The sequence below is a fragment of the Neomonachus schauinslandi genome, chromosome 16, assembly GCF_002201575.2.
Source record: "Neomonachus schauinslandi chromosome 16, ASM220157v2, whole genome shotgun sequence".
Classification (NCBI taxonomy): domain Eukaryota; kingdom Metazoa; phylum Chordata; class Mammalia; order Carnivora; family Phocidae; genus Neomonachus; species Neomonachus schauinslandi.
This window is the reverse complement of record NC_058418.1, coordinates 108,922-126,861: the sequence shown is the minus strand read 5'-3', so window position 1 is coordinate 126,861 and position 17,940 is coordinate 108,922. Positions and strand designations below refer to the sequence as shown.

The window sequence follows — 17,940 nt, the reverse complement described above, 5'->3', positions numbered from 1 at the left end:
GGGCTCCTTGGTTCTCCCTGTGGCCCTCAGCAGACCAGGGCCCATCCCGACCTCAGTCCTCACACCCAGGGATGTTAGTGGTCTCTTTACTTGGGAACAAAAAAGAAAGAGCAAAAATTAGAAGTTGGAATGGATGCACATTGTGTAAATCCTTGCACAGCACTGTGGAAGTCCACAGCCTCAGCCTCCCCTTCCAGCCTCCAGGTCATGGTTCAGAAGGGTTTAACGGCACAGTTCTAAGTGTCATCATCACAGAGCTCTGAAGCCTTGTCTTCAATGCAGGTCCTTCAAAGTAGGGTAGAGTTGCTGCTTGCCTGTTCCCCAATGAGGGGCCGGGACACCTATGTCTTCATGGCAGCCAGAGGTTTGTGGGAGTCTGCTAGGAGACTTCAGCACTGTAGACATCGTGAGGCCACCCCAAGTCTCAGCTCTACCGTGAGATGAATCTTGGTAGATCCAGGCTGGGGAGCCTGAGACAAGGGGGTGCTCTCGTCCCATCACCTCCAAGGTCTGGTAGCCATCTGTCATACAGAATGAGCAAAGACATGTCTCCCCCACTCTCCACCTGCTAGCAGGTTCAGACCTATCTTCTACGTCTGGAACCTCACAAGTCCTACAAAGAGGGGAGATGGGGCAGTGAGAGGTGTCTTGCTGGAGCTGGCTCCCCATGATCCTTGGAGTATAGGTCCACTGAACCAGAATTCCTGGTACCCTGCAGGCCCCTGAGCCACTGTCCACCCCTCCTGGACTCCCCTCCCTCTGCTCTGGTCCACACTCTGGCCTTATCCCCATCCCACCTTCCCCCAGATTCCCCTCCATGAGGGTGCCTTGAGTAGGTCACAGCCTTAGTCCCCACAGCTGTGAAATGCAGATAAACCCCCGCTCTAAGTGATAGAGACCTGTTCTGGGAAATTCAGGGATTCAGGATCAAGGGCATCTGTCAAACACCAAGTGGGTACTCAACAAGTCATATTCAACCTTTTCTGCATCTTGTACTGAAGCTCCTGGAGCCCAGTTTCCAACCTGAGTCCTCCTGACCCCTTGAGCTGAGACTGATGCCCTCTCCCATCTCCCCACCAATCTCCTTCCCACCTGTGTGGTTGGCTCCTGCTATCCTTCACTTCCTCCACCCTCCTTAAGTCCACCTCTCCCAGGACTGGTCAGTGGCTCCCACCTTGATTCCATGGAAACAGCAACCATGATCACCTGCCTTTCCCCATATCTTGGCCTTGCACTGCCCTCCTCCAAACTTATGTGGTCATGTTGGGCTCTTTCCTGCTAGGCTGACCGCTCTGCTCTTAACCCTGAGCAGGCTGTGAGTGTAAAAGTTTCCCTGGCTTTCTAGGTCAAGATGGACTAAACACACATCTCACTTAGTTCAGAAACCCACTGAAACAACAGGGAAGAGTATGTTTAGAACATAAATCCATAAGTATGAGGATGGAGTAGGAGGTGTCAGGCAATGGCATTCTGAAGCTAGGATTGGATGGGAATGGGTGGACTTTAACTGATCTGGTGAGAGCCACATACAGAGTCGGCACTGGGGCAAGTGGAGGGTGGCCCCTGCAGGCTTATGCTGCAGAACTCCAGAGGGCTTGAAAACTAGCAGCCTTTCCCCTGAGCCGGCTTGGGCTACACACCAGAGAGTTTTCGTGATCACTGGCCTCTACCTAACAGCTCCCACAATTACCCAGGTGTCACTTCTGGTATCTGAGCTCTCAAGGCCTACATCTCAATCTTCACACCCACGTGTGCCCCAGCCTACAACACGCAGGCAGCGATTCCTGCCATGGAGAGAGCACAGACCACTGAGGATTAACATGTGCTATTCCCCTTTTCCAGGTTTCCAGCTCTTTTTTTTTTTTTAAGATTTTTATTAATTTATTGAGAGAGATAGTGATAGAGAGCATGAGAGGGGGAGAGTCAGAGGGAGAAGCAGACTCCCCACTGAGCAGGAAGCCCGACGCGGGACTCGATCCCGGGACTCCAGGATCATGACCTGAGCCGAAGGCAGTCGCTTAAACAACTGAGCCACCCAGGCGCCCCTCCAGGTTTCCAGCTCTTAAGATGCCTGGGCAGCACCTATAGCCCCTGACATGGGGTGGATTGCACTTCCCAGAGGTTCAGTGCCATCTGCGTTTATCCTAATTCCCGTGGAAGCACTTTTGATTCTTGAGACATTGAGGACTATACTTCCAAAGCCTTTGCCACTCACTTTCCCTTGGCCCACAGACTATAGTTCCACAATGATCAAGTAACATTTAAAGCCCCTGACACAGTACACAACACTTTCCTGAAACCAGCAAAAGCATCCTCCTGCCTACAGCTCTTTTGGCCCCTAGGACACTGGACTTTATCTTCCAGAGGTCTCTGATCTGCTCCACACCCCACCCCACAGGACTTGCATCAGGGCTTTTGCAGGTGCACTCTGCCAAGGACACTCTTTTCCCAGTTACTTGCTGCTCCTCCTTCTCGGCTTAGCCCAATGTCCTTGTCATATCACCACGATAGCACTTCTCCTTACACCTTCCTGACCATATCAACATCTGCTGGCCTGGGGTCAGCCCATCAGGGGCCACAAAAAGACGTATAGATAAAATGAACCTCATCTCTCAATCCTGGAATGACTTTGAGGCTGCTGGCTCCTCCCGCACTGGTGGCCTTGCCTAGACAGAGCCATTCCCTGAGGCTGGTAGGGAGACGGGGGACCCTGAAGTAAGGTCTCTGGAGGCACTAGGCCCTGAGTTCCTTGCTTGTTCTCCATCCACTGTTGGGGAGGAAGAATTTCTTCTGCCCTTCAAGGTCTTTCTGGCTTGACTAAGAATCAAATTGACATGAGACATGTTAACAGGAGAAAATAAAATTTAATTTGGTACATATGGGGAATATATACTGCCATAAAATTCCAAAGACAGGCAAAATGAGGTGTACATGTCATACTGAACTGAGAAAAGTATAGGGAAAATACTGAGAAAAGTCCGGGAATTCAATAGGAAATAATGTAATTTAAAGGAAAATGAAAGAGTAAATATTTGGTAAACAAATGGTCTTTGGGCCATTAAGAAACAAGAGGACACAGGAATTTGATAAAAGAGGTCTTGCTAAATTCCTCCCTGTCATTATATAGTTATCTGTGGGGTAGATAAAGAGCTTCTGAATCTGCTGGGTTTTTATTGCTTTTAACACAAAATAATCTTTATGCCAAAGGGGCCCATCTTGGGGCTACCTGCCCTTGGCCCCTACACACAAAGACATCTGTGTATACATCCAAGTTTATTCTCACTCCGTTACTGGGCCTAGCATCATCTCACTCTCTGCAACAGGGCTTATAGCTGGGCTAGGATTCATGATGATCCTCAGCAGGTTTGGGGTGGGGGGAGGTGACCTGCAAATGGTAGTGGTAGTCAGCATTGGGCACTACCACTTCAGATGTCCTGTGGACTGGCCAAATAGTCAGAGTCTACAGGTTCCATTGCACACAGCCTGGTACATGTCCACCGTGAGGGGCCGGAAGGCCTTGGCCTGGTTGTCCAACACGAACAAGGGGTCAGCAATGATGCCTACATTGAAGCCCTCACGCACCAAACGTGACTTCACCAGTTTGAATGTGCTTGTGATTGCCAGGGTGTCCTGCAGGGGCAGTAAGCATAACCCGACTGTGAGGCCCTGGCCAAGACCTCCCATCCACCTACTTCTGCCACCCTGAGCTCACCTGGATACGGATGAAATGGGGTGCAGCATAGGCAGGGAGCCAAGTGCGGACATGCTGGTACATCCTCTGGCCATCGAAGGTCTGGCCGGGGACCAGCTGCACGGCAGCCATGCCCACCTTGCCCTCACAACCTGGGGAACACGCCAGTCATTCTCAGATCACCCAACTCACAGTGCCCATGGCTGACCCTCTCACTTGGCCCATCTCTGCTCACTGGCTGTACCCCAACAGCTCTCCCACCTGTAAAATCTGGAAAACACCCCTCTGCCCACAAAGCTGTTGGAGGTTTAAAATGAGGCAGATCCTCCACACCTGGTACAGACACACCGTAGACGTTCACCTCCTGCAGGAAGTCCACGAGTGACAAAACGCTCTCCACCTCCCGCGTGGACACGTTCTCACCTTTCCATCTGTGGGGTTGAATCCAATGCCAGTGAACGCAACCGTGGCAAAGCGGAGGCCCCGCCTCTTGCCCACCAAGCCCCTCCTCCTGCAAGATCTGATAGGTGGTTCTGCCCAACTCCGGCCCCTTCAGGATCGAGAAGCCATGCCCCTCTGGGTCCGGAAGTCCCGCCTCCTTAGCCTGGCTCCCTCAAAGGACCAGGAAGCCCCTGCCACCCGTTCTCCCAGTCCCGTCCGGGACCCGACCGGAAGGTGTCCCCGAGGCGGTCGCGAAAGTAAAGGAAGCCTTCTTCGTCCATGGTCAGCACGTCGCCGGTGTTGAAGTAAACGTCACCCCTGCGCCGCACATTCCGCACCAACTTTCGTTCCGACAGCTCTCGCGCCCCGCGGTAGCCCACGAAAGGTTGGTGGCTCAAGACCTGGGTCAACAGAAGCCCCGCTTCCCCTGGGGGTAGGAGTTGGAATTAGGGCATTAACCATGGCCAAGAACGGCACAACCCACCAGCCCCCGGCCGGAGGTTACCAACCATGGTGAACTCTTCATCACCGAGACCCTGCCAAAGAAGAGACAGAGAGAGACCTAGAGATAAAGATGGGGGAGGGGAGACAGAGACTGGGAGACAGGAGACATTGGGGGGCCCACTAGAAATAGAAAGAGGATAACAAGGGAAGGACACGGGACAGAGACAAATGGTGGTGGGAAGAAAGAGATATGGCCAAGACCGCGCATGGCCCCAGGAGAGAAGACCCTAGGAGAAGGTACTGGACAAAAGACTGATGCCTGGGAGGACATGGCTTCCACAAATGGGACACCCAGAGACCCAGTAAAGCAAGAGATTGAGGCAGAGGAGCCAGGCAGAGCTGAGAAGCTGAGAGGCAGAGGGTCCCAGGCAAGGTGAGGGCAGCAGACACCACCACTGGGCACTGACCTCAAGGCTTTGGGCAGCTTGTTCCAGCCAAGTACCAGATGGCCCCCACCCTTCCCACACCCAGGGAAGGTTTCCCAACCCTTGTACCTGGCCCCACAGGGACACACAATCCCTGATTGTCCCTGACAGGCTCTTCGGCCTCCGTGTCGAACTGTACAAGCTCAAAGGGGAACAGCATCTGAGTGGAGGGTGGGGAAGTGTCAGTAGAGGTCCTGTGGGCTCAGCCTCAATCAGGGCCACTGTCCCACCCAACCCACTCACTCGAAGCAAGCAGCTTATCTTGCCCAGGGCCCCACAGCGCCCTGGATAGTTGACGAAGCCAATGTTGCCTTCTGTAGAGCCATAGCTTTCCAAGATCCGAATGGGGCCAAAGCGCTGCTGGAAGGACTTCCACACATCTGCCCGGAGTCCATTGCCCATTGCTAAGCGGACTGTATGTGTCTGGTCCTCTGGTCGCTGCAGGGACATCCCAAGAAGGGTGAAGAGGAGTGTGCCCTAGAACCCTTACCTAGGAAGGCTATCTCTTGGTCTTTACCTGAGGAATTACCTGGGAGGTGATGGGGGGGGGGGCATCTATACCTAGGAAGTCTACCAAGGGTTCTTACTTGAGAGTAGTTACCTGGAGTCTGTACTTGGAGCGTTACCTGCAGAGGTTACCTGGGGGTAAGTTACCTAAAAGCCTTACCTGAAGGGATACCTAGGGGTGACTGGAGGCCTTATCCAGGGCTTACCTAGAGGAAATATCTAGGATCTTATATAGGGGTAGTACCTGGAACTTTTACCTGGGGGGAGGTTACCTGGAGGGGTTACTTAGGGGCCTTTACCTGGAGGTAAACTGGGGAGTGACTTGAAGTTTCACCTTGGGGAGACACCTTGGGGCCTTACCTGGAGGTAGTTACCTGAAGCATTTTATCTGGGATCCATACCTCATTGCTGGTAAGTTCACATCTATTGAGTTTACCCCGAATCACCCTTTGTTCTAGGCACTTTATATATGTTTTATTCTCACAAATACCCCCTTTGAGTTATTATCCTCATTTTCCAAATGAGGACATTGAGGCTGAGAGAGGTGAAGTCACCTGCCCAAGGTAGCACTGCTGATCATCATAGAAGCCATGATTGGAAACCTTGTGTGGGATGCGTTAACTGTGGCTGTTGCCTGGGGTGTTTTACCTAAGGGACCTTGCTTGAGTCCTGTACCTGAATCTCTCTGAAACCTTTACCTGAGATGACATCTAGGATCATACCTGAGGTGTTCCCCATGGAGCCCTAATCTTAGCCCCTCACCTGTGGAGTGTTACACAGGTACCGCAGGACCTCACCCACATACAGGATCACAGTCACACCATGCAGCCGACAGTCATCCCAGAAGCGGGAAGCAGAGAACTTGGGGGCCAGGACACAGGTTGCTCCTGAGTGGGGAGAGGAAAGGGTTTCAGGTCATGCTTCCATGCCACTGTGATAAGCTGCTTTGATCACCTAGCTGTGGCCCTTTGAAGCACAGGATTTGGAGCTCATCTGTGTGTCCCTGACCCAGCTAGGACCACCCACATAAGAAGAGCATAGGTGCACATGGGTTTGCATTCTATCTCCAGAATGTGTACCAAGCTCAATGCTTGGTACAAAGTGAGCACTGCTAAATAAGGGCTATGAATATTAATCACGCTTGATTATGATAAATGTTTTATGAATGTCTAGCTGGACAGATGGATTGGTGGTGGCATAGATGGATGGGTGGGCGGGTGAGGAGGTAGGTTAGTAGATGGATGCGTGAGTTGGTGGAAGGATGTCTTGAAGGATGGACACATGGATTAATAAATTTTACAGGCCACTACTTATCACTCCAGGAAAGTGACCCTTTTTTAGCTGATCACCTCCTCTGCAGCTGGCTTTGTGGAAAGCACTCTCCCTACCTCAACCCTAATCCTCAAAAAACCCTGCAAGCTAAATATTATCATTCCTGCACCCAAAGGGACAATTGCTCGTGTGCCTGGTGAGGTAGCAAGTGTGTGTCTTCTTTGAGGCTGTATTTTTGGCAGGGAGGTAAAAAACAATGCCTTCTGTGTGAAAATGGATGCTGGTCTTGAAAGTGACAACTTTGTTTGCAACCCCTGATGAAATGCCTGATTCAGGAAAGGTCTTCAAGAGCTGGTAAAACCAGGGGGAAGGTTGACAGGGAGTTTTCCAATTAAAGCCCCCCAATGTGTAGATTTGTCTGATTGCTACATTGTACACCTGAAACTAATGTAACGTGTCAACTATACATACATACACACATACATACAGCTCCCCAATTCATCTTAGCCTCTCTAAGGTAGGGTAACAGTTATGAGCTGCCTTCCATGTGATGTATTAGGAAGTATAATGCATCCCACCAAGGTTCTTGCCACCAATAATTGAACTGAATCTAACGTCTCTAGAGGAAATTTCCAGTCTAACAAGAAATGCAGGGGAAAGAGGAGCAGAGAACAAACAAGCAAGTACAGTGAGGGGACTTTAACTGTAAAAAGCAAAACAAAACAAAACAATTAGACATGTCATTGGGGGAATTCAAACATGACCTGTGCATCAGATGATATTAGAGTTACTGTTAATTTTGTCAGATGTGATTATCACTATGGTGACAGTTCTTAAGTCCTTGTATGTTAGAGATACATACTGAGTACTTACTAGCAAAAAGATACAGTGTCTAGGATTTGTTCTAAAATAATTGAGAAATAAAGAGGGGAATACATATGAAGAAAGATTGGCAACATGTTAACAATTGTCCAGGGTGGGTGAGGATATGTGAGACATCATCAAACTATTTTTTCTACTTTTGCTTTACTGTGTATGTTTGAAAGCAAAATGCTGATGGTGGCTGAAGCTGGATGGTGGGTACATGAGAATTCATGTAGAAATATTTAGAAATTTGTATGTGTTTCAAAGTTTGTTTTTATAAAAACTCAAAAAGAAAATACTGGAGAGTTCCCAGTCTGAATTGCTAGTCAGGTGTCCAGGAAGATAGCCCAATGGAATGCTTGGTGAACACCTAACCCTCACTGACCATCCCAGCACTCATATCAGCTTGTCACTTTCTGACAACAGCAAAGCCATTAGGGACTAAGTGACCAAGTCTCTGCCCAAGTAGCCTTGGGGCCTGCTGCTGTGTGTCCTTTGTCAGAGGTAAGAACTTAGGTGCTGGGTAACCTGTGGGGCCTTGTTACCCTGAAAGCTCCACCCTGACTTTGAGTCTGGAGGTCCCGTAGATTGGAGGGGTCTTCAGAAAAGGGCTTACCGAGCTCCAGGCAGCTGAGGACCCCAATGATAAACCCCATCACATGGTACAGAGGCAAGACTGTGTAGACCACGTCATCAGCTGTGACCCCACCCAGGGACAGCATCTTGCACATCTGCAGCAGTCGCTCATGCGTGACAATGGCCGGCTTTGGGAGCCCTGGGGAATGGAGTGGGAAGGGTGGGTGGTGAAAGGACAGCACATAGGAGTGGGTCTCCGTGGTCAGGGGCTTGAGGCTCTTAGGAGGTGTTCAAGTATGGGGATTAGTGGGTGGGCTCAGGGAAGAAAAATTGGATTTGGGGTTCAGAGGGTAAATTCCAAAGCTCAGGTAGCGTTTCAGTGGCTGTTTACTGGGCAGAGGCAAGATTCTGGCACTGACCAGTCAAAACACATTGGGGGTCAGAGTTCAGGCCAGGTGTCACAATCAAAGGGTAGGATGGGTTTCAGAGGTCAAGTTTGAGGCACATGTCAAGCTTGGGGTTAGGGCAGCATTAGGGTTCAGAGGTCAGGGCTAGGGTTGCTGGGCACCCTCACCAGTGGTCCCTGAGGTGTAGATAAACAGGGCAGGACTCTGTGGTGTGATCCCAGCACGTAGGTCAGTGGGCACAGGGTCGGTGGGTGCAACATCAAGAGCAGGCCCCAGAGCCCCCACTCCTGGTGTTGGGGAAGAATGGCTGAGGTAGAAGCATCGGATGTTCTCTGCCTGTAGCTTGGGAAGTACCTCTTCCAGGTTCTCCCGGAGGTCTGCAGGGACAGGTCAGAAGAGAAATTGGGGAAAGGCCCACATTTGAGGTCAGGAGGGGAGACCCGAGACCGAAAGATAGAGCCCCATAATTAGTATTTGTTGGCAAAAAGGATTAAAACAGGGGCGCCTGGGTGGCTCAGTCAGGCTGAGCCAACTCTTGGTTTCAGCTCAGGTCATGGTCTCGGGGTCCTGGGATCGAACCCTGAGAGCACTGCATGGGGCTCTGCGCTCAGCGGGGAGTCTGCTCAAGGGTTCTCTCTCCCTCTTCCTTGGCCCCTACCCCTGCTCACTCTCTAACATAAATAAATAAATAAATCTTTTTTTTAAAGATTTTATTTATTTGACAGAGAGAGCGCACAAGCAGCGAGAGAAGCAGGTTCCCCACTGAGCAGAGAGCCTGACGCGGGACTCAGTCCCAGGACCTTGGGATCATGACCCGAGCTGAAGGCAGAGGCTTAACCCACTGAGCCACCCAGGTGTCCCTAACGTAAACAAAGCTTAAAAAAAAAAAAAAAGGATTGAAACAAACATGAAAAAAAACCTCTGGTGCCCTCATAATTACTTTCCAGCAATTAAGCTTTGACTGTAATTGCCTGTGAGGGTAGGTAGGAAGCAAGGATCTCCTTGCCTAGCCCCCCACCAGGACCCTCTGTCCTCTTCTAGCCTCTGGGTTCCTCACCTGGGTCCACCACCAGCAGCCGAGCCCCAGAGCTCAGCACTGAGTGCACCAGGGGTGCTCCCCGGCCATGCGGATTGATCCAGGCCACGGGGCAGCCCAGCTTGGCCAATCCCAGCCACAAACCCAAGGCCGGAATGGTCTGGGCGTCCAGCACCAGGAGGGCAGCCGGCTCCCTGCCAAGCAAGCCTGTGAGGCCGCCCAGCTCGGCCTTCAGGGCCCACACTGCCTGGCATGCCCTGTCGTCCAGCTCCCTGAAGGTGACTGAGCGGCTCCCTGGCCCCTTCCACACCAAGGGCGTGCGACCCGGCTGTGCTCGTACTCGTCGCTCGAAGGTATCCACAAAGGTGTCGGGCGGGTGGCGTCTCATGCGCACTCTGACAACCAGGCCCAGGCGGAGGATCCTGGCAATATAGGCCATATCTGCAGGCAGCCAGCGCAGCCCTGGGGGCGGCCGTGCGGGCAGCAGAGCCAGCGTGAGCGCCGCGGCTGCCAGACTCAGCCAGTGGGGCATCCAGGGCCAGAGCCAGGGCCGCGCCAGCAGGGCCAGGCCGAGCAGCACGCAGAAGATGGAGTCTCCCAGGAGCCAGCGCAGTGCCAGGGCCACAGCCGCAGGCCACGCGGGCTGCCCCAGAGCCCACAGCACCAACAGTAACAAGGCTAGTTGCAGCCAGATGCCCATGGCGCCCGCTCCCTCCTCAGAGAAGTGTCCACAGACTGCTAGTAACTTCTGCCAGGGGCTGCCTGGCCCAGATCTCTGACCCCTTAGTCCCGCCCCCACCCCCACCCCCTGACAGTGGCCCTGGAGGTGTTGACAGCAAGGCTTCTGGCCTCAGGACTCCACCCCCCAGCCCTTTTTAACCCGACTTGTTTCGCTGTGCCTACCTCTAGCCAGGTACGTGCCTGGCACTCCGCAAATAGTTGAAGGAACAAATTCAGTGCCTAAATTCAAGCCCAGTTCTGATATCCCCACCCCCTCCCATATGCTGGGCTGAGTCTGCCCCACCCCCTGGCATCCATGGGGTTCAGGAGGCTAAACTCACCCCGCCCGGAACGTGGGCAATGGTTGGACCGGAAAGCCTTAGCCCTTCACCTCTGGGAGGCAGTCACAGAGGGGGAGCTCAGAGAGGCGGTGCCATTGACCTGGGAGCCCGCAGGTCTTCAGTTCAAACCCCTCTCCACCTGCTCCAAATCCTTAAGACAGGGTGCCCAGGGTCAGGTGCCGCCAATGCTCTGGAAGCAGAAGAGTGGCTGCTTTCTGGGCTGGCAGCCGAACTGATGCGGGGTCTTGTGACACCGGTTTGCTACGAGGGATCAGTACCTTCAGCCCCCTGGTTAGCAGCCCAGGGGTCCTGGCTGCTTCTCCCCTTTTGCCCCACCCCCCGCCTTACACTTCAGAACTTACCAGCCAGGGTAGGCATCCTGGAGCTCAGATCCCCACATGGCAGCCTGGCCTCAAAGACTCCCTGGACACCTTCCCCCCCACCCCAAAGTAAGGTGCTCAACCATCATGCCCATCAGGTTGGGGGAGGGGAAGCCTAGAGTCCAAAGGGCCTTGAGATTCCAGCGGGAAGGGCCTTGAAGTCTGCATCTTTCCCACATATGGCTTCTTTCTTCTAGATGAACCTCAGAGCTGGCCTGTACCTCTCCCCATAGGACCAAGGGCTCTAGAAGAGTCAAGTGCCAGTCATATGTGCATCCCACTTCCTCCTGGAGAACAGAGGCATGAGCGGCCAAGTGAATCATCCTTCTCTACCCAGGGAGCCTGGGAAGTTAGGGTTAGCTGCCCAGGGACGGGGGCACTGAGCCCCGAGGCCCACAACCAGTCTGTGATGATGAGAAATGCATGGGTCTGGGAGCTCACAGCTTCCGAGTTTGGAACCCATGGCCCCAGTATTTTATTAGAGAGTGGGAGTCCCAAGGCCCTGTCCCAGTCCATGATGGGTCCACCTGAGCCCCCTAGACGCCAGACTGAGGAAGGGGTACGGTGGGGAGCCAGGGATCATGCCCAGCTCTACACTGGGGCAGAGGAGCAGCTCCAGAACCCACCCCACTCAAGCCACAAATCTTGGGCCTGGCCCAAGGGTCTCTGAGTTTAGACTGGAGATGATCCAGTTCTCAGGGGTGGTCGGGTCCCTGACCAAACCCAGCCCCAGCCTGCCACCGTCAGGAGGGTCTAAGTACGAGGGAGGAGAGGGGTAAGGCAGGCCGGACCCCCGGTCAGGTCTGGGGGAAAGGGTGGAAGCAGAGGGAAGGCCTGCGCTCTGGGGAAAGTGTGGTTTGGTGGTGGGAATGTGGTCCGGGCGTCTAGGCAGGGATGTTACCGGTCCCGCGGTGGTTGTGGCCTAGTTCCACGGGAGGTCCCTAACCCGGCAGAGGGTGGCCTACTGCGCGGGATCGTGGTCAATCCTGCGGTGGGCGTAGCCAGGCCCAGAACTGGATCAGGGCGCAGGGTGCGCGGCCAGGTGGCGCTCGAGCAGCGCGCGGTGTGAGAAGACCTTGCCGCAGGCGGGGCAGGGCGCGCGCTCGGGCCGGTGCGTGCGCATGTGCACGTTGAGCGAGCTCTTCTGCGTGAAGCGCTTGGCGCAGACAGCGCACTGGAAGGCGCGCACGCCTGTGTGTGTGACCATATGCTTCAGCAGGTAGTCGCGCAGTGAGAAAGATCGCCAGCACACGGCGCATTGGTGGGGCTTCTCCCCTGTGGGCGACAGGGCATGCCGCGCACGTATGTCAGCTGGGAAGGGGCCCCGCCCCGGGAATCTTTGTCTGGCAGGGACTCCCCTCTCCTCCCGGGCTGCCCATCAACCCGGAATCCCCCTGTCCATTAGGGACACTCCCTTCCCTCCCGGACCTTCCTGCCCAGCAGGGACACCCCCCCCCCCGCCGCGACATGACCCAGTATTTCTCCCCACTCAGCGGGGACGCCCCTTTCCCAGACCCTTACCGTCCTACTGGGATACCACTGTCAGGCGCCCCCAATTCTAACAGGTACCCTCCCAACAGGGAATCCTGCTGGTCTGGGACATCGTTGCCCATCGGGACTGACCACTGGGGTCTCCCCCCACCTCCAGGGACTTGCCCTCCCTCCACTCCTGCTATGCCCCTGGAGCACTCTCTGATCGCTGGCCACCATTCTGGGGACAGTCTGGCAAGGCCCGCTAGGCTTACACTGGGAGAGACACAGGCACACGTGCCCCTTCCTACTAGAAGCCCCTGTTGCCCAGAACCTTCGTCTGCTGGCAGCTATAATGTACCTGGGGGTGACAGCGCAGGCTGTGTGGCCCTTACAGTCATCAGGTATTAATAAAAAACCTATCTCAGTGGCAGAGGACTGCAGGGCAGTGCCTGGGCAGGGAGTGCCTGGGCAGGGGTTCCCGCAGACCAACCAGGCCTGGCACCTGGCTACAGAGGCACAAAGCTGGCAAATCTTGGCTCGTACTACCTTGGGCCCCTGGCAGCTCTCCACAGGCTCTCTACCTATGCCTGTATCCTCTCCCCTTCATCTCCAAGACAGCCAGGTGGGGATTTTACACTCTAAATCCCATCTCAGTCACTCCTCACCTCAGAACACTGATGCCCTCCCCACCATTCACAGTGAAATCCCAAATTCCTGGCCCTGCAGAACTCCCCATTCCACTCCCACAGGATTTCCAGCCAAATCTGTGCTTTTCCTAACAACATCCAGTTCAGCCCTGCTAGCAGTCTTTGACATTCCATACCCCTGTCCTCCACCTGAGCCCCTAGGGAGAACCCCACACACTCCGCAACACACCCAGGACCTGCCAGCCACCACCTCAGGCCCTAGCTCCACAATCTCCACTGGTCCACCCTAGCACTCTGTCTCTCCCTCAGCCACCGCAGAGCACCTCCCAGACCAGCTGAGGTTTTAGGGGACCTCTCCATGGTCTTCAAGGAGCTCCCCTTCCCTCCCTCTGCAGCTGCGGGGTCCCCACTATGCAGCCCCACCTCCGTCCTCCAGCGCTGATCAGGGCACCTCTCTGCCTACTCTGCACGCTTTCCCTAGGCCAGCGAACTCACCCTCCCTCACATCCAGACCCAGCCACCAGACCCACAGACAGCCAGAAGACCCAGGAGGCTCCCTGCAGCACTGCTCCCCAACCTGGCTATATATCCCTGCCAAGGCTCTTTTCCTCCTGATCATCCCAAGCTCCATCGCGGTGAGTAAAGGCTTCACTGGCAGCCTCCCAAAAGCTCTGGGCAAGTTCCTGCTCCCTAACGCAGCGGTAGGATTCCCCCTGCACCACTAAATCGAGGTAGGGGATGCAGGAGTGCCTGCTTCTCCATGTGGAGGGGCTTCCCCTCCCCCCTATACGTCGCACTTGGGGCTCAATTTCCAGGCTCCCCTGGGGTCATGAAAGAGCATCAGAACCGCATGAGTGCCTCCACCCAACTTGCCCAGCGCCCAGTCCCCCCTCAGGCTTGAATCTCCAATGACCAAGGGGCTCAGAGACCCATCCCAGCTCACCCGAGTGGATGAACATGTGCTTGGTGTAGTTTTTCCGCGAGCTGAACGTCTTGCGGCAGTGACTGCACTCATAGGCAGGTGGCTCGGTGGCACCCGGGGCTCGGGCAGGGGTGGCCGAGGGGGCCACGGCGGGAGCGGCGGGCGGGGCCGGCGCCTCCCCAGGAGGCGCGCTGGGGGCCGCATCTGGCTGGAGCGCGGGGTAGAAGGCGGAGGAGAGTGCAGGAGCAGGGCCGGAGGGCGCGGGAGAAGGTTGCGCAGGTGGCCCAGGAGCGCCCAGATGAAACGGGAAAAGCGAGACTGGAGGCCCCGGGGTCTTCACGCCAGGGACGCGGGATCCGGACAGGACGCAGTCAGGCGGAGCCGGGGTCTCGGTGGGACAGGCTTCCGCGGCGGTGCCATCCTCATCTTGCCAAGCGGACACGTAGCTCTCCGGGAACACGTCCTCGGCAGCCGACGCCCCCCTAAGGAAGTCCCTCCCGGCGCCGCCGTAGTCAGCGAGGCCAGCGGGTGCAGGCGGCTCCTCGCACGCGCTGTCAGGGGCGGCTGTGAGGAAGCCGGCGGCGCAGTCGGGGAAGGAAGGGGGCGCCTGGCCCTCTCCCGGGCCGCCGCCTTCGCCGTCCTCGCCATCGGTTTCATCATCGGTCTCCTCGTCGCCATCGCCGCCGTCGTCTGGGGGCGCCGGTAGGGCGGGGTCGACGTCCGACCCCTCGGCCTTGGTGGGCGCAGTGGGCGCGGGCAGCTGCAGGCGCGCTGGCTGGCGCTGCTTGCGGCTATGCGCGGCACCGGGGTGGCCCGGAGGGCGCGCGGCAAGCAGGTGGCGCAGACGGTGGCGTAGCTGCGCGGGTGCAAGAGGAGGGGGCACGGGCGTGGGTAGGGGTGCGGGCGCGCCCGGGACCGGCGCGCGGGCGCGGGCAATGATCTGCGTGCATTCGTCTATGACCGTCTGGATGCGCAGCACGGACGCGGCCGTGAGCACCTGCAGGGCTTCGCCCTGTGCCACCACAAGCGAGCCGCTGTAGAGGAACTCGACGAGCTGGCGCACCGTCTGCGCAGGCACCACCGGCGGCACGCGGATCTCCGAGTGGCCGAGCAGCAGCTTGTCCTGGAAGAAGGGCGAGCCAGCAGCCAACACACAGCGGTGTGCACGCAGCGAAGCCTCGCGGATCCTCACCGTCACGTCGCAGAAGTGACCGCCCAGCCGCTGCCCGTTGAGGGTCTCGAGCAGCGAGCGGGAGAAGTTCTGCAGGTGTATGTGGTGCACCGCCTCTGCCGCCGCCATCTGCACTGGATGAGGGGGTGTGGGCGGGGAGAGGGGGGTCAGCAGGGCACCCACCCCCTCCCCCGCCCCACTGTCCCTGTCCCTTGAGCCCTTATTGCAGGACAGGGCCCATGGGCGCACCACAGCCCCAGGCTTTGCGAACCTCAGCCCTCTCGAAAAGGCCTCTGGCAGTCCTGTTCCCATACACAGGACACAGGACTCACCAAACACCACCCCGTCTCCAGGGCCTCTGCAGCTCTGCCTCTGGAGCCCCTGGCACACCCCTGGAAGAAGGCTGGGAATACCAAAGCTCTGCCTCCCTCCCAGTCTTGCTTACTCCCCAGGGGAGAGTCCAGAGCTCAGCTTCCCCTATAGTGGCCCACCCACCAACCCTTCCCCTAATTCCAAATCCATAAACCTTCCCCAAGTCCCCCTCCCAGGGGGCAGCTCTGTGGAGAAGACTGCAGGGGCCCCCATACAGAACTGGCTGCCACACCTTACCCACTCCCTTCCCTGGCTGGCTGTGATTCCTCCCCAAGCAGCTTCTTTTTGATCTTCCTTTGCCACATCCCCTAAGCCTGGAGCATCCAAGGTCCTGTGGAGACCCAGGTCTGTTGGCTTGGAATTGGATTAACTAGTGTATACAGAGGTCTTCTTGGGGTGGGGTGGCACGCCCTGCCTGCCTCCTGGACTAAGCGATTCAGGGTGTGCATAGTCACAAGGGGTTGAGAATAAGTTGGGCACTAGCCTGGCAAGTGCCCCATAAGAGAAAAATACGTGGTCTCTTGCCAACCCAGCACCGCAGGTAGGGAGGTACCTCTTGCAGCCTGGTGTTCTTGGAATCTCGATATGGCTTGTAGGGCACGCGGTGTGGGTGTGGCATAGAGAGGGGGCTTGCGTGGATCGTGCAGCGTATGTGATTCGGAGGGCAAAGGTGGTGCAGCAGCTGCCTCCGTATCAGCATGATTCTTGTCAAAATTCTGACCTCCTAATTCCACTTAATTTGCCCACCCTCAGACACTGGAAGGGGGAGGGGATACATCCCCCAGGGGACTCCGGGAATCTGAGAAGCTCTGCTACTTCACCCGCCAAGCAGGCACCATGCTCACTAGGACTCAGTCTTCCGTCTTTCAAACAAAGATGGGATACCTGGCTCATCCTGCACCCAGCCCACACGCACCTCCAGTCTAGGGGAGGACAGTCGGACACAGGACGCACCCTGACACTCACCCACTCTCCACCAGCCTGGCTCAGGCTGGATCACACAGCCCCGGAGTGCAGCCTCTCTTAACCTTTCGGGTCTAATGGGGGTCTCAGACTCACCCCCCTCCGGTTCCTCATGCCCAAATCACCTTTCCTCTTTTGGGGCCAGCCCCTCCGTTTCTTGCATGCTCCACATCTCACCCTGAGATCACTTCGCACTCCGCCACTGCCCCGGTACCTCCGGCGGAGGCTGATGGAGCCATCTCCTTGTGATCCCCGCCCCCCGGTCTATTCCCCACGCGACAGCCAGAGGGAGCCTGTTCAGACCTGACAGCTCGGGACCCTCCTGGGCTCAGAGCCCTCCATGGCGACGAATTAATTCTTGGCAACTCTTCAAACAAGCCAAGTCTTTGCACGTGCTGTTTCCTATGCCACAGCCCGTCCCCCGTCTTTATTCACCCACCGACTAGAGAACTTCAAATCCGTGCCTGGGCGATTGGGGCGGAAACTTGCGCATCGACCGTACCCTTTAAAGCCTGCGTCTTCCGACCCGCCCCCGCCCTGCTCCCGGTCTCTTATCTCTCAGTCCAGATGCCGCAGGGCCTTTTCGGCGCCTCAGAACAAAGGCCCCCCCCCCCCCCCCCCGGGTATGGCGCCGCAGTCTGGCCGCCACGCCTTTGCCCTCGCCGCACACTTTGCTCCAAGCACCCTCTCCCATACTCTGCTCAATTGCTCGCGCCCTACCCTGAACCCTGAGGCCCTCTCTGAGACGCTCGGGCTGCACCCGCTCCAGACCCCGGCCAGCCTGTATTTCCCGCCTGCGCGCGATCGCCAGAGCCATGCCCCCACCCTGCAGCGCCCCCTCACGTCCACAGCGTGCGCTCCAAGCCTAGCGCCGGTGCCCCTCCCCTGGCACGCCCCGGCCTGCCCGTGGGCCCTGCAGCAGGGGGATGCCCGCCAGACCCCACCTCCGGCTCCTCCTCAGGCACGCGGCCGGGACGTGGCCTTCTGCCGCTCACCGCCGACCAGGCCGCACTTTCGGGGGACGACGCCGGCGGAACCGAAGTCTGCAGCCGCGGTGGGGTTGGGAAGCGCTAGGTCAGAGCACGTTTCCGGTGTTTCTATGGCGATCCGCCGCCGCGGCCAGGCCGCACTTCCTGCTCTAGTCAGAGTCGGAACTCAAGTCGCAGAGGCTCGGGCGGCGGGGCAGCGAGGAACGTCTGGGCCAGAGCTCGCTTCCGGCGTTGCCCTA

The 17,940-nt window shown here is 56.5% G+C and overlaps 2 protein-coding genes across 3 annotated transcripts; both read right to left on the bottom strand.

Annotated features, from left to right (window-relative positions):
* Positions 1 to 2,646: 2,646 nt before the first annotated feature.
* On the bottom strand, positions 2,647 to 10,451 carry SLC27A5 (solute carrier family 27 member 5). 2 transcript variants are annotated; one of them, XM_021691855.2, is made up of 10 exons: positions 9,745 to 10,451; positions 8,855 to 9,064; positions 8,321 to 8,479; positions 6,331 to 6,455; positions 5,305 to 5,499; positions 5,131 to 5,221; positions 4,361 to 4,559; positions 4,025 to 4,122; positions 3,713 to 3,843; positions 2,647 to 3,630 (listed from the first exon to the last, which is right to left on the bottom strand). In XM_021691855.2, exons 1-10 carry the CDS (start codon positions 10,421 to 10,423, stop codon positions 3,454 to 3,456), a joined length of 2,064 nt encoding a protein of 687 aa, XP_021547530.1. In that variant the 5' UTR covers positions 10,424 to 10,451; the 3' UTR covers positions 2,647 to 3,453. The 2 variants fall into 2 exon arrangements, with proteins under 2 accessions (XP_021547530.1, XP_044767333.1); XM_044911398.1 differs by having other exon boundaries at positions 8,855 to 9,065; positions 9,998 to 10,442.
* A 1,271-nt stretch (positions 10,452 to 11,722) lies between these two features.
* Positions 11,723 to 17,730, bottom strand: ZBTB45 (zinc finger and BTB domain containing 45). The gene is made up of 3 exons (XM_021691844.1): positions 17,657 to 17,730; positions 14,228 to 15,511; positions 11,723 to 12,439 (listed from the first exon to the last, which is right to left on the bottom strand). Exons 2-3 carry the CDS (start codon positions 15,504 to 15,506, stop codon positions 12,183 to 12,185), a joined length of 1,536 nt encoding a protein of 511 aa, XP_021547519.1. The 5' UTR covers positions 15,507 to 15,511; positions 17,657 to 17,730; the 3' UTR covers positions 11,723 to 12,182.
* Between the last annotated feature and the right edge of the window lie 210 nt (positions 17,731 to 17,940).

Excerpts from the sequence above, each read along its gene's own strand:
- ZBTB45 (XM_021691844.1), bottom strand. The coding sequence starts at position 15,506 with ATGGCGGCGGCAGAGGCGGTGCACCACATACACCTGCAGAACTTCTCC. Across the intron at positions 12,440-14,227 it reads GCACATGTTCATCCACTCGG|GGGAGAAGCCCCACCAATGC; the intron begins GTGAGCTGGGAT and ends TGTCGCCCACAG.
- SLC27A5 (XM_021691855.2), bottom strand. The coding sequence starts at position 10,423 with ATGGGCATCTGGCTGCAACTAGCCTTGTTACTGTTGGTGCTGTGGGCT. Across the intron at positions 9,065-9,744 it reads GCTGCTGGTGGTGGACCCAG|ACCTCCGGGAGAACCTGGAA; the intron begins GTGAGGAACCCA and ends CTGTCCCTGCAG. Across the intron at positions 8,480-8,854 it reads CTACACCTCAGGGACCACTG|GGCTCCCAAAGCCGGCCATT; the intron begins GTGAGGGTGCCC and ends TCCATTCCCCAG.